Source organism: Castanea sativa, chromosome 10 (genome assembly GCF_040712315.1).
Source record: "Castanea sativa cultivar Marrone di Chiusa Pesio chromosome 10, ASM4071231v1".
NCBI classification, from domain to species: Eukaryota; Viridiplantae; Streptophyta; class Magnoliopsida; order Fagales; family Fagaceae; genus Castanea; species Castanea sativa.
This window is the reverse complement of record NC_134022.1, coordinates 39,103,509-39,122,883: the sequence shown is the minus strand read 5'-3', so window position 1 is coordinate 39,122,883 and position 19,375 is coordinate 39,103,509. Positions and strand designations below refer to the sequence as shown.

The 19,375-nt window shown below is 32.3% G+C and overlaps 1 protein-coding gene across 1 annotated transcript; it reads right to left on the bottom strand.

Annotated features, from left to right (window-relative positions):
• Positions 1-5,914: 5,914 nt before the first annotated feature.
• Positions 5,915-15,064, bottom strand: LOC142611617 (uncharacterized). The gene is made up of 7 exons (XM_075783705.1): positions 14,505-15,064; positions 14,204-14,353; positions 13,630-13,758; positions 13,114-13,197; positions 12,252-12,359; positions 9,659-10,179; positions 5,915-6,625 (listed from the first exon to the last, which is right to left on the bottom strand). The coding sequence occupies exons 1-7, from the start codon at positions 15,052-15,054 to the stop codon at positions 5,999-6,001; spliced, it is 2,169 nt and encodes a 722-aa protein (XP_075639820.1). The 5' UTR covers positions 15,055-15,064; the 3' UTR covers positions 5,915-5,998.
• Between the last annotated feature and the right edge of the window lie 4,311 nt (positions 15,065-19,375).

Genomic DNA, 19,375 nt, shown 5'->3' with positions numbered 1-19,375 from the left:
AACAGACCTTAATTGTCCAACATTATTTTGACTCTTGAAAAATATAGTGACAGACTGACAATGATCATAGTTTGGGGGAATTTCTACTAAATAAGTTTATGAAATATAACGTGGAATCCAACGTCAAGTTAAGAATGAGAGACTAGGGGGTGTTCAGTACATGTTTTCAAACAACAATTTTCAGTTTTTAAATATATATACCAAACACTCCCTAGATTCTCAAAAAGAAAAAGAAGAGACTAGACTTGGACCTCAAGTGAATTATGTTCCAAATGATGTTGATTCAACCTCATAGATTCTGAACATCATAATCCAAACTTTTCATTTTGAACAAAAATATTTCTTACCTCGCTTTTAAAAAAGACGTGTAAGCCTGTGGGGTATCTTCTTTTTCTTTCTTTGAGAGACTAGATTCTCAACAAAAAAAAAGAAGAAAAAAAAAAAGGAGAGACTAGACTTGGACCTCAAGCGAATTATGTCCCAAATGATGTTGACTCAACCCCATAGATTCTCAACATCAGAATCCAAGCTTTTCATTTTGAACAAAAAAATATCTTACCTTGCTTTACAAAAAGACATGTAGACCTGTGGGGGTATCTTCTTCTTCTTTTTCTTCTTTCTTTTTCTTTTTGTTTTTTTAATTCATTTATTTGTACTTATATCAAGGTGGGAGATGGGGGTCTCTTTTACAAAATAATAAGAGAATCTTATTATACTAGAAAGCTCTTGATAGAAGCGTAAGATTGTATTCTTTTTTGCTGAGAGAAAATTGGGTAGAAGGGGGCGAACTGAGTTGGCATCTTTTACTTGAGCGTAACTATAGTGATACTCTACTCGTTGGGCCTGGGCTTGTGAGAGCAGAGGATCTGAATGAGCCATAGTTGTGCACCCAGCTCTATCAAGGACGCTAGTAAGCATGAGCCGAGAGCATAGAGTAATTTTCCAGGCACTTCCCATAGCGAGATTTGAACCTAAGACCTAAACCTCCCAAACCCTTAGGATTGAGCCCATGACCACTAGACCAACCACCCCCAGTGGTGGAGTGTAAGATTGTATTCTTTAATTACACAAAAGCACACAATTAATATTCATCGTACAATACTTAAATCAAATATGGATTATGATTCCTTCTATATATTGAAAAGTATTCACTTTTTGGGATTTGAATTAATCAATACTATTGATTTGTAATTCAAACACAATGTGTGTAGTCAATGAAGTGAATATATACGAAATTTCCAAATCTATAAGATGCAAAAATAGAGAAAATAATATACACTAAAGAAAACAATTATACAAGACAATATTTACGTGATTTAACAATTTGTCTATGTCAACGGAGTTGTTATAATTTTACTATTCAAAAGGAAAAATAATATAAAATGCGGCAGTATAGTTTTTGGCTTGTTTTTAGCCCATTGTGGATCCTCTGTGCATGATAGAAATACCGTTGTTTCAGGTTAGGGTTCGGGTCAAGCCTCCATTCCATGGACTCAGCCTAAAAAAAAATCTCTTTAAAAACCCTCTTTTTCACGGGGTTGAGTTATAATCTAGATCAAACACAACTAGGCTTTACAGAGCACAACAATCAATTTATGCCACATGCATACTGCCACATGACCTTAGTAAAATTAAATAAATAAAAAAACTCAAAAACGAAACCTGAACTAAACTAAAATCCTATCATAACATTTGTGAAAAAAAATTTTAATTTCACTTTCGTTGTAATTTTAGAGAAAAATGGTGGATCAAGCTGATAAAGTGAGTGAATTTGACCATTTCTTTATACTCTCATTGTTTGATATGTGATTTGTAAAATTTGAGCCTCACCATATTTGGTCCTAGAGGTTCCCCCCGCCAGCAGATTTTTGGCTGCATCCCTACACGGCTACACCTCCATCTTTGATAGATCCTTGCATTCCAATATTACGAAAACTTAATACAAAAATTGAATTCAATTAAAATTTAAGCAATATTGAAAAATTTACCATCTAAGTTTCACTATAATTCATTTTAGGCTTCTAACTTTTTTTTATCAATTATATCCTTTAAGTTTCATAATATTCAATCAAGGCCACTCATTAGCCTCTGGTGAACTAATCCATTAAACACACCCAAAACAGCATCATTTTGGTAATTTCAAAATATTTAATAAATAAAATTATTATTTAATTCTTACTTCAAAATTTTAAAAAAGTTAATTTAAATATTTTTTTAATAAAAAAGCGCAAAAACTAAAACCAACCGTCTATATTTCTGAGTTTATGAAGGTGGCGGAGATATTGGTGGTCTTAGGAAAGGGGTGTAGGGATATAGTGAGACAGAGTGCAGTGAGAGAAGGCTCCTACATGAGTAATGCTATTATCATAAACTAATTTACAATGTTTTTACAAATTATTGTTACAGCCAATTCTTATTTCTTACTAGTTCTCAATTGGCCCACTAATAAGTACTAACATCACTTTTTCACTTACTGATAACTACCCACCTAATTTGTAAAAAAGTTTGTAACTCTAACATTTTCACCTCTACATTGCTAGAAAGTTGGGAAAGGGTTTGTATTTGTGGAAAAGAATTGGAGAGCCTTTTTGTGAGAGAATTGGTCACAAGCTTCGGTTCTTCAATCTTCAAATAGTACCTACTTAAAGATGAGCACCCTTTGCACTCCTAACTAGTCATCTTCTTTGTCTCCCTCGTTTCCAATACTTACGTTTTTGTTTTTGGTTTAATTTCGGATCTTAGAAGGTGGAATGTTTTTTGGATCAATTATTTGGGGCAAAAGAACTTGGGTTTGATAGTTGATTTTGAGTTTCAGTTTCTAGTTTTTTTAAAAAAAAAATTAAAGTTTTTAAAATTTGAAATAATAATAAAATAATAATTTGAAATTACCAAAATTTTATTTAATAAATATTTTGAAATGACCAAAATAACACCGCTCTAGGTGTATCTAACGGATCAATTGAACGGAATTTAATGAAAGACCTTGATTAAATACTTTTGAAACAAATTAAACAATTAAACAAAAGCAAATTTTTTTTTTATGAGATCAAAAGTAAAATTAGAGAACTAAAATGAATTATGATGAAATTTAAAGAGTAATTTTTGCATTTTTTCCTAAAATTTAAAAAGGGGAAATTTACTTGAAAAAATGGCTTAGCCGAAGCTCCTTCTTGTTGACTGGTGTTGGGCCTCGCAGGTCTGGGCCTGTTCAGTGCTTTCCATTTTGCTTATGACATCCATAACTTATGGTGGTGATCCCTCCTTTCTTTTGGGCTTTGCCTCATATCATGCTGTTGTTGTATGTTGACTTGACTAGGCATAGGGGCCAAACATTTGTGGTCATGGGTTGGGCTTTGTATAGGCCCATTAGAGTTAATCTCATAACTACCTTGCACGGGCCTAGTCTATAATTTAAGCTTGATTTTTTCGGTCAATGGGTTGGTGGGCTCGGGCCTATTTGATTTATTATCCAAACAAAAATGCCCTTAACATTAAACCTTATGGCGTGGGTGATTTGTTAGGCATGTAGGAATAATCACTCACTAGCTCTCCACCACGTGTTGATAAACTCAAAATTACCCATCCGCCCAAAATACCCATTTCACATTGCTGACTAACAACAAATACCCATCTGCAAATCAACCAGGCAAGTAGAAAGAAAAGCTAATCTTGAAGCTAAACTTGCTTTGTCGTAGATCTACACTGGAATGTGCTTTTATTTTTTAGTTCATCGTTATCATCCATGGCTGTGAAGCATCACCAACATCATCTTAGCACCCAAAAAAAAAAAAAAAAAACTCTAATGGATCTCAAATCTCAACCTCCAAATCAACGACAAGGTCCTTTCTTAAATTCATCTCTGCTCTTGGCTTAGTAGTTAGAAATGAGTGATGAAATGGGAAAAAATTGTGATTGACGGTGGGAAAAGAGAAAGTTAAGAGTATATTGGGCACCGGCCGAAATTCGTTTACTGGCCGAAATACATTGAAACTTGCCGAAATGAATGAAACAGGCTAGAATAGACCAGAATTTGGTCCAAGGTGGAACAGAGTGTTGCTTCGTGCCGGGTAGCTGACTGGTATGAAATTTTCCTATCATTCTAGTTGGAAAGGAAAGGAATCAATAACAATGCTACTTACTAGAAATTTTCCAAAACACAAAAAAGAAGAAGTAATAATAGAAGAATAACCATTTGTATTTTATTTCTTGATTCTAAATTGAAATATTATAAAACTATATAAAATTAACAAATCACAATGGTATGCGGAAATAAGCCGGAATCAAAATATTCCATTTCATTGGACAAACCAAAATGGATCTGAAATGATATTCATAACTTTGGTTTTAACTTGCTTCAGAATGAAAGCTGCCCTCTATTCTCATCAAGCCCCACAATTCTCTTCTCCTTTCTTTCGACTAAGCCAAACAGAATCCTAACCCTTGTTCCACGGTATGTTAATGTTGCCTGAATGGATTTCCAAATCTAAAAGAGGATGATGAGATTGAAATCAGCAAGGTAAAAGCAAACTGGTTCTACTTTACCTGTACTAGTATTTTTTTTTTTTGGACTAATGAGATGCTAACAAGGTATGGCTCTCTTTTGTGTAGGAACTAGGAAGCCACTCTCTCTCATAAACCTGAAAACAGTTCATCAAAGGGTGTCAAGCACGACTCTCCTAATGTAGGGAAAAGGAATATGTTCCCTGTCTTTTGCTGCCCCTTCTTTGACCATGAAATTGTAAGTGAGGTCCAATTTTTTCTTTTTGGTACAAGAAGCTATACCATTTCTATTGCAAAAGTGTTGAGGGTACCATTTGTAAGGAAGAAAGCAATGCCAGAGCAGGCAGTCAAGAATAATGATAGCTGTAGACAAATTATTGAGTTTCCCAATGATAAAATTCTAGTCTTATAACTCCTTTAGCAATTGCAGAACATCTCGCTAGTATTAATTAAGAAGAAACAGGGGCGGAGCTACGTTGTCCCTTGAGGGGCCATGGCCCCCCCAAAATTTTGATTTCTTCTACTGTTAGGCTATGAGTTTGATAGCAAAAAAATAAGTAAGAGGCTATGGCCCCCTAGAAAATAATGACCGGACCCTCCAATTCTTTCTAGGATCTCTACTTAGTCCAATAGATAACCCAAGTCCTCAAATAAAATACTAGTTAGCTCTCCCAATTGTCCAAATGATTTGTTGTCAATCCAAATATCCAATAGACAATAATCCACACTCTCAAAATATCATCTTTTACCACTCATTTTCAAACAAAAATTTACTTTTTCTTTTTTCATCATTCTCAATCTCAAGAAGCCACCTACGGGATTCTCAAAGAAAATAGAAGTTATCACTGCTACTTTTTCTCCTAATACAAGCCCACACTGCCCCATGTTTCTTTCCTCTCATTGTTGATTGCTCTAAACACATTAACAATGGTAGAAATCAAATAAACTCCTTTCATTTATAAAAAAAAAAATTCATATTTGCTTTCAGTTCCAGCTTCTTCTTGTATCTTAGTATTTCAGGTTTGTTTGTTTCTTCAACATCATATGGGCATTTATAGATTTATGCCTTTTATATATATAGTAACGGTCATTTATATGCTTTGTTTATTAAGTTGTTCAATTTGTTGTATTGCTATATGATAATATATTATATCTCTTTCCATATCATCATTTTTTTTTTTAATTTGAAATTAGGAACTGAATAATTCATTAAAAAATAAGAAAATTTTCAATATTATGGATAATGATGGGTAGATGGTGCTTAAAATAATAGTATGCAAATTTTTGTATATTTGTATGGTAAAATAGATTGCCTTTTGTAACTTGGCCCCCAAGTACGAATTCCTGGCTACGCCCCTGAGAAGAAAGATAATATTCAATAGATTTCACACACAGTACAAGTTGATCATCATAGGAAATAAATAAATGACTATCGATATTGAATCTGACTCATCAGTACTGGATCTTGAATAAGATAGGAAGGAACATTAATTTTTACTTAATGTTTAATATGAAAACCAGCCAGAGTTATCATGTGGTGATGATGTGGCACTGTCTTGAAGATAGCCCATATCAAATGGAAGTAAAGTGGAAACCCTGATATAGCAAAGCATATTAGCAACAACACTGCCCCTGAATATGTTGGAAAAGCTGCAGATTTCAGATTTTCTCTTAGAATGAATAAGTGTGCTGCAGAAAAAGATATTGCAGTAGATGCTATAGACATGTAGAATGCCGTTAAAGCCAACAAAAGCTTCATTGGTAGGGTGCTACGAAAACTGCTTTCTTTGTACCCAGAGGTGAGGATTGCAAGGAACATGATCATCGCTAATAGTGAAGAATAGAAGGATATATAGGATGAGATGGCGAAAATATTAAATGCCAGTTGTTTTTCGAGGCGGGGATTGCCTTTTTCATCCACTTCACCAGGGATGGTGGTTGACATGTTAAAGGCAACAGTGACAAAGAGGCCGGCTACAATTGAGCATGCATTCGATGTGTCGCTTAGCCACTTCCCACCCTCTTCGACAAGAGGTTTATGCGAATCCATGAAGATGTCCCCTGGAGTTTTGCCATTTTTGTTGGGGAGATGAAGGAAGCCTCGTGGCATGGACTTCATTATGTGCTGTATTCATTAAGACCAAAGGAAACATTGACGACAACAATAACAAAAGAATAATGGCTATTAGGATTTTAGAATTTCACCAAGAAATTAATAAAAAGCAATTGGAATTTTAATTTTTTTTTTCTCGGGCTATTGTATATAATAGTGGTAGCCCACCAAAATTTCAAACACCTTCCCAGCCATTGTTGCATGGATTCAAAGTTCGAATCTAAAAACTATTTTCATAATTATATATAGACACTCGACCAATTAGTGGCGGAGGATCAAAGGGACTAGAGGGGCCCTAGCCCCCCAAACATTTTGAAAAATATCTATTTTACTATATGATGTAATTATCTTTACAAGTATATAGCTCATTGGGAAAATACAACTCGGCCCCCTCAATTTTTTATTAAATCTCTAAATACTTTTAAGTGTAAGCATAATAAACAAATAATTAAGTAATAATTCTCGCATAATATATGTCAGGAGTGGCGATAGATAGATATATATATATATATATATATATATATATATATATATATATATATATATATATATATTATTAGGTTTTAAATAGTATTAGTTTTTATTTTAACTTATTTGGTGTGTAAATGTAGTAATATGTTTCCAAGTGTAATGTTTTTTTTTCTTATTCCATGTAATTTTTAATTGTTTTAACTACATATTTATAATTAATTTAATTACAATTTTTGGCTGTCAGCAAATTGTTATAAAAAAACTGTGTTTTATTTAATATTCAGATAACTTATAAATCATAGAGTAAATAATATATAATGACATAGTATTCTTTTACATCTAAAAAATATAAATAAATAGAAACATAAAATATAAAAAAGAATTCTTCAAAGCATTTTACATATAAAAGATAATTATACGAACTTTTTTCTTCTTCTTGAGTTTTGTGTTGTTTAGATATAGAGTTTAAGTTAATTGTGGCCCGCCTAACAAAACTTTTTGGCTTGGCCACTGCGACCATAGGATCATTAATTAAAAAGGTTATGAATTCAAGTCCAACATAGTTCTCCCACACGATTCTAATGTACATTTCAAGCTTTGAAATGATGTGACTAATATTAAAAAGAAAGATAAAATGTATGGTTGTTTTCTTAAAATATCATTTACTTTATATTTGAAGTGATATAACTTCTCACTATAATCTCATTTGGTCTTATTTTATTTCTAGGTAATATAAAGTTCCAAATTTACAATTTATGCATTTACTTTGGGGCATAACAAATGACTAAAAAAAAAAAAAACTATATGTATGATCAAACATGAAATGTATTGTAAGTATGTTCCTCATCTATCTTGATGGACGATCTGGGTTTTCTGTTAAGAGCAAAGAAGGTGATAATGTAAGACACCAGGTTGGTGCTAGACAAGAACTCTCTGATGCTTAAATTAGTTAATCTCTTTTAGGAAACCTCTAATATGCATGATAGCTTAGTTTTGTATATACTTGCTCTTTATGACTCAATATAGCCAACTCATGAGTAAATGCGAAGTTTGTTGGTTTCTCCTGGCGTTGGGCCTGAGTTGGAAGACTAATAGCTTAGTAATGACCAGTAATTAGCTCATCAAGGTATTTGTAATGGCCATGAAGGGGCTCATAAAAGACATTTGTAATGGCTTTGTGTGTGTGTGTGTGTGTAAAGAATGGTTATTCAATTCTTTCATTGTATCTAAGGTTTGTGTAATTGAATTTTGAACATTAGACTTAGAAACTTTATATTTAAAGCCAATACTTAGCACAACCAAATTTTTGGAACAATCCTAGAAGGGTGATTGACTCAATGATGTCAATGATCAAGAAAGGTTATCAATTGGCACCCTAAAGTTGCTTTATTACTTGAGTTTTTTCCAGGCTAATGTTTAATGCTGCAAGAGAGATTTGAATGTCATATCATGTGTTACAATTTAGTAATTTCTTATTAGCCCTAAGCACGTACCAACGATGTCAGTGATATACGACACTTGCCATGCGAATAAGTCTTGTTTTTTATATGACTTGAATTCTCGAACTAATTTTGAGTTGGATCTAATACCACTAAACCTTTGACTTTCTTTGACTATTGACCACTTTGACTAATTGACTTTTTCAATTGAGTCTATCATGCATTGTTTTTTTTTTTTTTTTTGGGTGCATTAATTTCAATTTTGGGCTGTTTTCTTATGTAAAACTTACAAATACTCAAATTGGTTCATTTGGGTCTTGTATATGTGAAATTCGTCAATCCACTTATAAATTTAAATCATACTGTGCCAAATCTATAATCCATCCAATCTAGTCACTTTCAAGGCATCATTGAAGCATACTAATTTGAGGGATCTTCACAAGCTTTTATTTCAAACTTAAGGCATCATCAAGCTACTACCTTGACTCTGAGGGGAATTATTAAAAATAATAATTATAATCTTTACTATTACCAGGATATGCCCATGTGATACATGACTTTACCCAAAATTGTATTAACAATTAGTGAGCCACTTGGTAAAGTTTGTAACATTCAAAAAATATTTAAATTATTTTGTGTAAACTTTTCATGTAATACATACACATATTAAGACACTTGGCACAAGCTTTATTAAGTTTTTTTGCTGATAATGTTTCAATAGTTTATTTTAGATTAAATTCAACTATCAATAATTAATCAAAATTATTATGTATGAAACTCAAATAATAAAGTTTTATGTAAAGTAAATTATTGATAGCTTAGTTTAATCTAGGATAAACTATCTTCATATTATGGAAAAAAAAAAAAAAAAAAAACTAATGAGAATGTAAGCACTTGGTGCATATAAAGGTTTGCTATGTCATCTAACCACGACTTTTAAGAACCAACTTTTGCTATGTAGTATATAATTTAATGGCTCAAGAGGTTCAATTTAGAGTAATGTCCAATTAAGGCTAATCCTAATTCCTAGTTTCTATATATATCCTACTTAAGGTTCCTTGTAAACATGAATTAATAATAGTATTACTTATTTATCAAAAAAAATTTAAAAAGAAGGGTGCACTTTGGTTCATACCTCATACCACTTGATCTCCCATTGCATTTGCAATGCAGCCCCGGGAATTAGGCCCGTCTTCTGCTCTGTTTGTTTGGCTGCAAGGTGTAATGCGCTATTCCCGTCGTTATCCAGTTTATGAAACATGCTCTCTATCCGTAAATGGCTCTTGCGGAATAGCTCATATACTTGTGTTTGTCTGTACTCGGCTGCCAGCATTACTATATTTTTTCCTTCGCTCGTTTCGTCATTGATAGCCATTGGAAACCTGCGTAGTATTCGCTCAACCATTTCTATGATTCCATTTTTTGCTGCAGACAGTATGGGTGTCTCTTTGTCTACCTGTGGCTGTTCATGATCCTCCGACTCCGAAACATCACTATCGGAATTAATAAAACTTAAGTCTTCATCTTCATCATCATATCTAGTTAGCCAAGGGTCCGTCCCTCCGTCGAAGTAGTGCTCTACGCTTATAGGTTTGATACAAAGTTTCATGATCTTATTGGACAATCTATGCGTATCTTTTATCTTCTTTATTTCCCCTGATTCTCAGAACGACATAACATAATATATATTACGAGCAACCAAATATATTAATGTAAATATAGTTACATGAACAAAGGGATGGAACCAGTGGCGAAGCTAGGATTTTAGTCTAGAGAGGGCAAAATCAAAAGACGATATTAAAAGTGAAATTTATCTAAAAAAACATTAATCAACAATAATAACAAAATAAATAAACAATTGTAAGCAAATATGAATATATTTCATATTATTAAAATAAATAAACAAAAACAATCAATTCATAGCTACTAAAAAATTTACAAACTGATGGAGTAAAAATATGATTAGTGTTACTTAAAAAATATAATGAATAAATGTTTGAAATTATTTTTTGTGATCGGTGACATGCCAATTTGTAAGACATAAATAGTAAAATTTGTAATATCTCTAGCATCATTCAAAGATAAAATGTTGTAAAAAATATCATAAATGGTAAAAATAGTATAAATAATTATATAAAATATAAAATAACAAAAATAGTGAAAAGGGTGATTTAGTCACTTTCAAGTTTCAACAAGTAGAAGTCTTTTTTTTTTCTCCCTCCATGTGACTACTAAAAAAAAAAAAAAAAAAAAAAAAAAAAAAGGAGTCAGGGGGGGGCAGGTGCCCCCCTTCGCCCCCCTCTGGCTCCGCCAGTGGGTGGAACCAAGATTTTAATTCAGGGGCCAAAGTGCAATTTTTTTTTATGCATAGTACAATCTATTTAGTATCAACAATCTTCTCATAAAAGAAAAAATTTAGTATTAACAAAATATTAATATAAAAAAATCAATTTTTTTTTTTTGATAAGATAAAAAAGGCTAATTATGATACTAGTTTTACTAACGCTAAGACTTGGATATAGTTACTTTTTTTTTTTTTTTTTGGAGAAATGACTTAGATATAGTTAATTAAATGCATATATTAGATCCCCATTTAAATTTAAACACATAATTGCATTTAAATGGGCTACCTCTAGTACTTTTTTAACAAGACACATCCTTTTGTTTTAAATATACAATAACAAGTGATAGTGAGTTTTAATCTCCATATTTTATTTAGTTAGTGGGTGATGTGACAGTTTTTCATTAAAATAAAAAAAAGATTTATTTTTTAAAGGTAAGCCAAACTCGCATTGTTTGCATGTGTTTTCTTAATAATTAAATACAACCATGTATTTGAATTTAATGTAAGATCAACAACATAATAAGTTTTGAATTTAAATTCTAAGTTATATCCTTTTATAAAAAAGCTTACAACTTAATATAAGATCAATAACATAAAAAATAAAAAATAATTAATACTAGAGCTACAAATTATTTTTTTATATTTTTTTTTTTACAAATTATTAATGTGGCATGTCCAGCTATTAAAGTATTAAAAACATAAGATATTAAAAGGAATCAAATGATTTTTCATCACAAGGTCTTTAAAAAAAATATATCAATTTTGAAAACCACCCTTCAATCATCCACTAGTCCCCCCCCACCCCCTCTTTCTCTCTCTTTCTCAAGTGACATACCCCCTAGATCCACGCTAACTTCATCTCATTGCCGGCACCATATATCACAGATTTGTTGGGCTTGTAGTCTTGCTTTGTGAGTTGGCCATGCAATCTAAGGGAACTAAGGCTGTCTTCAAGTTTACTAAATCTTAATTTATTTTTTTAATAGGATACTAATTCTTTGATAATTTTTTGAGGGGGCTAATTAATTACACTTAATTTGCATTTAAATTTTAAAATTTTACTTGTATATATAATATTAAAGGTGGGCTATCCCCGTGGGTCTGTCCCTGCATGAACATCTTTACCGTGCACACCTCATGTGGACACACCTCAATGGTCAGTGGTGTGAATGAAAAATGTACAAAAATATATGCACGCATCTAAGTGGAAACCGTGACTTTAAGTTTTGTTTTCAGTGCAATTTCTATGTGTGGTAAATGTGTGTGCAACAAATAGTGTGTAATAAGCACTACTCATAACAAAATTTTCCCATTAAGATTTTCCTATTTACAAATGGGGATACAAAAAATAAGGCAAGACTAAAAGGTGAAAAGGATGGTATACCAAATCCAAGAATGCGCTCTATTCCTCTGCAAACAAATGTGGTAATCAATAAGGGAGTGCAACAATATTTCCAAAATGAATAATACTTCTGATCTTCACTTCGGGATCCTTCAAAAAATTAAATTAGATTATTATAATGTGCAAATAGTAAGATTCATTAGTAGATTTAGTCTGCCTTAGGATTTAGTTTTTGCTAAAAGCTGTACCTAAAAATAGATAGGCTTTAAAAAATATAAAGAAACAAATAAGTTAAGAACTTTTTTTTTTTTTTTTGAGTTAAAAAATAAAAACCTAAAAAAGAGTAGAATGTTATGGGCATAAAGGTAAATGGTAGAGGGGGCTATGGTGGCAAAGGAGGCTGTGGTGTGTCTGTGGTGGTTTTTTATTTTGGGTTTTTGGTGGTGATTTGTAGTTGTTGTGGTTGGTGGTGTGAGTGATTGTGGTGATTGTTTGGTGGTGGTTGGCTTGATCTGGGTTGTTTTGTTCTTGATTTGGGTTTGGGTTTGGGTTTGGGGATGATGAAAAAGAGACAAACACAGACAGAGAAAAGAGACAAGGGAGAGAAGAGAGAGAGGGTAGTTTATGTTTATTTTATTTCAATGTATCTAAAATTAAAAACTGGGATGTTAAGAAAGCTGTAAAATGAAATGACAAAATATATAAAGTAAGTTTTTAGGGTGTAAAATAGAACTTTTTTAACATCCCAAATGCTAATGCTCTTAGAAGGTCATTAAAGTATCCAACCCAAAAATTAATAGGCGGAGAGGACCAACTTGGACATAAACCTTGAGTAAATCTTGAACCCAACCGACACAATATTCTTTAGCAATTAGAAAACACTTGTTACAATTGCACACCTCACCTTCATGTCTCAATTTGAGAGTAACATTTGATCTTTCAGGATTCTCTTCATCTGCTTTTTTGCCTTTATCACATAGTACTTTTCCTATAATAACCACTAGAAATTAGGAAACTAGCTTGGTTATGTTATGTGACGAAATGCACACATAATTAAATTTAAAAAGAGAAAAAAAGAGAGGCTTTCCATTGGTATTGGATTTTTGTGTATGTGTCAAAGTTTTTAACCTTTTACAATGAGAAACTAATATAACATACACAGACACTATTTAACCTTAAAAACTTAAGTTTATAGGCTTAAACTAGTTATGTTATATTAACTGCGCTCATTCATTCTCTCTAAAAAATTAATAAAAAAACCATTTATTCCTTTCAATTGTCATGTAAAAACTTCAGTTGCCTTGACTTGCCATAATTTCATGTTCTATCATTTGTTTTAAAGTGAACATTTTTTTTTTTGAACAGATGTTTTAAGTGACTTTAATTAGTTATTCTTAATGTAAGATTTTATTTCACTTACCAACTTGAATTTTGGTCCACCTCCACAGCAATTGAATGAAGCTGAAGCATATTTGGCAGTTCTCCGGAAATTTGTGTTCACGCCTTTTAATACTCGTATCGATTTTTTTAAGCACATCAACTGGTGTCCCTGTGAAAAAACAACAAAGGATAATGACATTTAATGCTGTATGACATAAATAAGTCGAAGGTATCCTTTGAAGAAAATGATGTGTAGGCGTATATTTTAACAAATGTAAGAGTACATTAATGTAGACAAATTATTAGGCATGCCAGTTGCACCTAACAATCTCTCGTGTAATGTATTGAACAACTCAGATTTCAACAAGAGCATTCTCATTATCAGCTTCTTCATTTTTATATGCGGAAAATGTTAGATCATAGCTTTTGCCACTTTTTTTTTTTTTTTACCACAATTTGTTTATGTAGTAAGTTGTGAGTGATGAAATAAAAATGGAGAATATATGTGTTTTTATTACTTTACCACTCATAACTCACCGTGTGAATAAATTGGGGCAAAAATTGTGGCCTAGCATTACTCTTTATATGCAGCTCGACAATTTAGTAACACTTACAATAATAAATGATCTTGCTCCACCATCCAAGGTGGCAACCACTTGGGAAGGCAGAAGGCTTCTCTGCTAAGAGATGGATCGGCAATATTCCATTCTCATCCACACAAATCGCAAGTTCTCCGTGTAGGAGAAGTATCCGATATGCCAAATCTGTCAACCACAATGTTTAAAATATGGTTTTGCAAGTATTCTATCACCAGTATTCAAACATGTAGCAACTATTGGTTTAAACATTAGTTTATTAAATTAAATTATCTGATAGGCATGAAGTGAATTTCAACAAATTAATTAAAATGCTCACCCCAATACTCCCTTTTGATGGCGCAGTGTAGAATTGTCTCACCATCTTCTTTTCTATAGTAGGATATGTCTAGGTGGCTTTCACAGATGGAATGGAGGTGAAAGAAAATCTCTGTTCTACCAAGCAGAGCAGCCAAGAAGAGAGGGCTCTTACCCTCTTTGTTACGTTCTTTCCCCATTGATGGCTCAGCTTCAGCAACGCAGATACACGTACTCAGACTCCCTGTTGATGCTGCCACATGCAAAGGGGTATTCCCTTGATCGTTTTTATATTTTAGAGCATTCTCGAACTCATTTTTGTTAGCATGAATTATTTTTAAAAGTTCCTTAACAATATCTTCTGAGCCATGGGCGATAGCTACATGCAAGGCTGTTTCCCTTAACGGCGCTATCACCTTGTGAGCTTGATCAAAATTTTCCCGATATATGTTGACAACGTCAGACCACTGCCGGGACCTGATTTTTTTGAATAATTGTTTTTCGAAATTGATATTTTTTTCCAAATGATGGGTAATTTCGGAATTTTCAAGAGCAGTTGAAGGACTAAACATCCCTGGAGAATATACTTCTATTTAATGCAAAAGGTATGTTTGTTGAGCTCACGATACCTGAAATTTCAAATTTCTATCAATTTTTATACTATCAAGTATCAACAGAGCCCTATGATGTTGCCACAGGGAAAAAAAGAAAAAGAAGAAAAAGAAGAAAAAGAAATGAAGAAGGAAAAGAGAAAGAAAGAAGAGAAAAGAAAAAGTGGATAATTATTCCATGCCGGCAACTTGGTAGTAGTACCACATATTTTGTGGATCGAGACAGCAAACACCCTAATATTCTTTTAGTGCTAATAAAATCTCTTATTCAAGAAAAAAAAAACCATATTAATTAACATAACAAGCAAAAGAAAATCAACATTAAAAAAATCAAGTGCACAGAGTTATGATTGTATTGAGATATGGTAATTGATATTGGACTCACCTTATCATTCTCTATTTATTTTTAATTTCCTTATTAGTATTTTTGAATTTCTATAATCTCTATCTGTTCGGAGTTCCAACTACTAAATCCTATCTTGTGCTCTCAAATATATAAACAGAATATAAAAAATAATACAATATTGTGACTTTGTGAGAGTGACATTTCATTCAACCTACTGTTTTTCAATCAACTAGAACCTTGCCTTGAAAAAGAGAGTGACTAAAGAGGTAACATTAACAACTTAAATGAGAAAGCATTCACGGGATCATCAATTGTGCATAGTGCACACTTTAAGGAAACGATAGAAATGGGAGATATGAACATGCATTTCAATAGCTGTAGAAATGCCAATGTTGTTACTTTTTGTACATCAGTTTCCAAAAAAAAAAAAAAAAAAGTATAGTGTCCAACAAGGACAACCCTGCCAGACCAGAATAACCAAATGTAGCGAATAGAAGGTCTGAGCATCCGTGTCCGACACCAAATATGAGAGAACCAGTTAAACCCCATCATAGAAAACCTCAAGATATACTACTAAGAATCACGACCTCAGTTTGATGAAAATTTAAGAGGTGTTTGGATACCGCTTAATTTGCTGAAGTTGAAAACTTATTATTGAAAGAACTGTAGATAAAGATAAAAGTTAGTTGAAATAGTACAGTGGGGCCCATAAATAGTACCACAATTATTGAATTGCTTCAACGGGAATAAACCATGGCTAGGGTGGTCTCTTTGTCGGCAAAAAATTATTGAATACTTTGAGAGTACCATAAATTCGTACCCCATTCTCACATGAATTATGGGGCTCACCATAAATTTAATTAGTGGGACTCATAATAATGTGAAAAAGAAGAATATGCATTTATGATATTTTGGAATTACCCAATAATTACCACTTTGGCATCTTTTGAACAAGAACTCAACCTTTTCTTTTGTCTATACCTTAAAAAAAGAAAAAAGAAAAAAAAGAAAAAGGAAAAAAAGAAAAAGAAAAAAAGGAGGAACTAGAAGCCTAGAACCTTGCCTTAAAAAAAAAGAGGGGAGGGGGGACAAAAAGAAAAAAAGAAAAGAAAAGAAGAAATATGTTAGCTTAAATGGGAACAGGCGCCATGCTAGTGGTGCAATAATTAGTTTAAGAAAAGAATAGGCTAATTAATGATTTATATCTTTACTCCAAAAAATAATAATAAGAATAATAAGAATAAATCAATGACTTGTACAACTATTCCTTAGTCACCCTTTCCTAAAAGCATTCATTCTTGGCGGTAGATTTAGGATTTTACTTTATGAGAATAAACTCTTTATACACAAGTCAGTCCACTTCGGTCCTAATTGATCCACTCCAGTTCATTTTGTCTTTTTTGGTCATATTCGGTTCATTTTGTTCACTTTAGTACTATTCAGTCCATTCAATCTTATTCAGTACATTTGGTCCTATTCAGTTCACTTTGGTTCTATTCGATCCACTTTGGTCCTATTCAGTTCATTCTGTCTTATTCAGTCCTCTTTGGTCTTATTCGATCCACTTTGGTCCTGTTCGTTCCACTTCAGTCATATTCGGTCCATTCTATCCATTTTGGTCCACTTTGGTTTATTCAGTCTTATTTGGTCCACTTTAGTTCTATTCAGTCCAATTTGGTCTTATCCGGTCAAATTTTTCCAATTTGATCCAATTAGGTTTTATTTGGTCCTATACAGTCTTATCCGGTCCAATTTGGTTCTATTCGGTCCAATTGGTTCTATTCCGTCAATTTTGGTCTTATTCAGTCCTCTTCGATCCATTTTATCCACTTCCGTAATATTCGGTCCATTCGGTCTACTTTGATTCTTTTCGATCATATTTGGTCCACTTTGGATTTATTTAGTCCACTTTAGTTCTAGACGGTCCAATTAGTCTTATTCAGTCCAATTTATTCCTGTTCGGTCCACTTAGGTTTTATTCGGTCCTATTTAGCGTTTTCCAATTCGATTTGGTCCTATTCAGTCCAAGTTTGTCCTATTCTGTCCTAATCAGTCATATTTGGTCCATTTTGGTCCTATTCAGTCACCTTGGTTCTATTCGGTCCACTTAGGTTTATTCAGTCCTATTTGGTCTTATTCAATCCTCTTTGGTCTATTCTATCCACTTTAGCCCAATCTATTCAGTTTGGTCCTATTTAGGCTATTCGATTTATTTGGTCCATTTGGTTTTATTCGGTCACTTCAGTTCTATTCAATTCACTTTGGTCTTATTTTGTCAATGTCGGTCTTATTTTGTCCATGTCGGTCTTATTTAGTCCATTCAATCCACTTCGGCCTATTATTTCCACTTTGATCCTATTCACTCCATTCAATCTTATTCGGTCCATTCAGTCCTATTCCATCTTATTTTGTCCACCTCGGTCTTATTCGGTCCATTTGGTAAACTTCGATCCAAGTGGTCTAATTCGGTCCATTATAATCCATTTCGGTCCTTTCAATGCATTTGGTCCATTTTTGTGCACTTATATAATGGGAAAAAACAGGTTTCAATTTAGAGCACCTATTCTAAATCCAAATTTATCAAATATATATATATCTCAACTTGTAATATCTAAAATCTTAAGTATAACATTTATTGTTGCTACAATCCTATTGAGCCACATTAATGTAACTTTTCGGTCCCGCTAAATTTAAGTGAAAGTCTTTCCAAACATGAAGGCTGGGAATATACAACAATACAATTGTAATTGTTAGGATAATTACTCTTTTTTTTTTTAACATCATTACTTTTAAATGAATTTCATGAGGTTGATTATACCTTCAAGTAAAATAAAGAAATAAATTAATATATATATATATATATGTTTGTGTGTGTATAATTTTTATTTTACCATCCGTACAATGAATGGGAGAATGACTAGTTCTTCATAAGTAGCACAATTTATTTATAGTCCTATGCCTAACTAGCTCAGGTAGATTACTCATAAAGATGTGAGCATTGGAATTACATGTAAAATTAAAGCATCAACACACACACACACATATACATATATATATATATATATATATATATATATATATATATATATATATATATATATATATATGTTTAGACACTGACTAATCTAACAAATTTAAATGAATATGACCAACCCTACAAAATTTTTATTTCCTATAAATTAACTATATAGAAAGTTGAACTCACATCATTCAAATTCATAATAATAAAAAATAATGTGTTAAATTACAAATTTCACCCATAAAGTTTGAGAGTGTTTGGATTTTACACTAAAGTTTCAAAATTTGGATTTTACCCCCTGAAGTTTGGGGATATTTATATTTTATACCCTAATGTTTCATAATTTGGATTTTAACCCCTAAATTTTAAGGGTGTTTGGGTTTTACTTCCTAAATTTTGGAGGTGTTTGGATTTTACTCCTTAAAGTTTCAGAATTTGAGGGTGTAAAATCCAAACACCCCAAAACTTTAGGGGTGATAAAATCCAAATTTTTAAATTTTATGGTATAAAATCTAAACACTCCCAAATTTTATGGAACAGAATCCAAATTTTAAAACTTCAACGTGTGAAATCAAAATATCCCCAAACTTTAGAGGTATAATTTGTAATTTACCCAAAATAAAATATTCAAACAAATTGAACTCCCAACGAGTAATTGTAGTCCAACAAATTAATTTAGAAGGAAGATAATATTCAATTCACACAAATAATTGTTTTACTTTTTTTTTTTTTTAAAATAGAACACACAGTACAAGTCCAGCATCAATATTAGTGGAAAAAGTATATCAATCAATAACCTGAGCCATCAAATCCTTGAAGATTGGAATGTAAATACTAGTTAATTATCTTCCAAAAGCCAGTGATGAATATTCACCATGTATTTACGTTGTGGCACCTTCTTCAAGGTAGCCCACGCC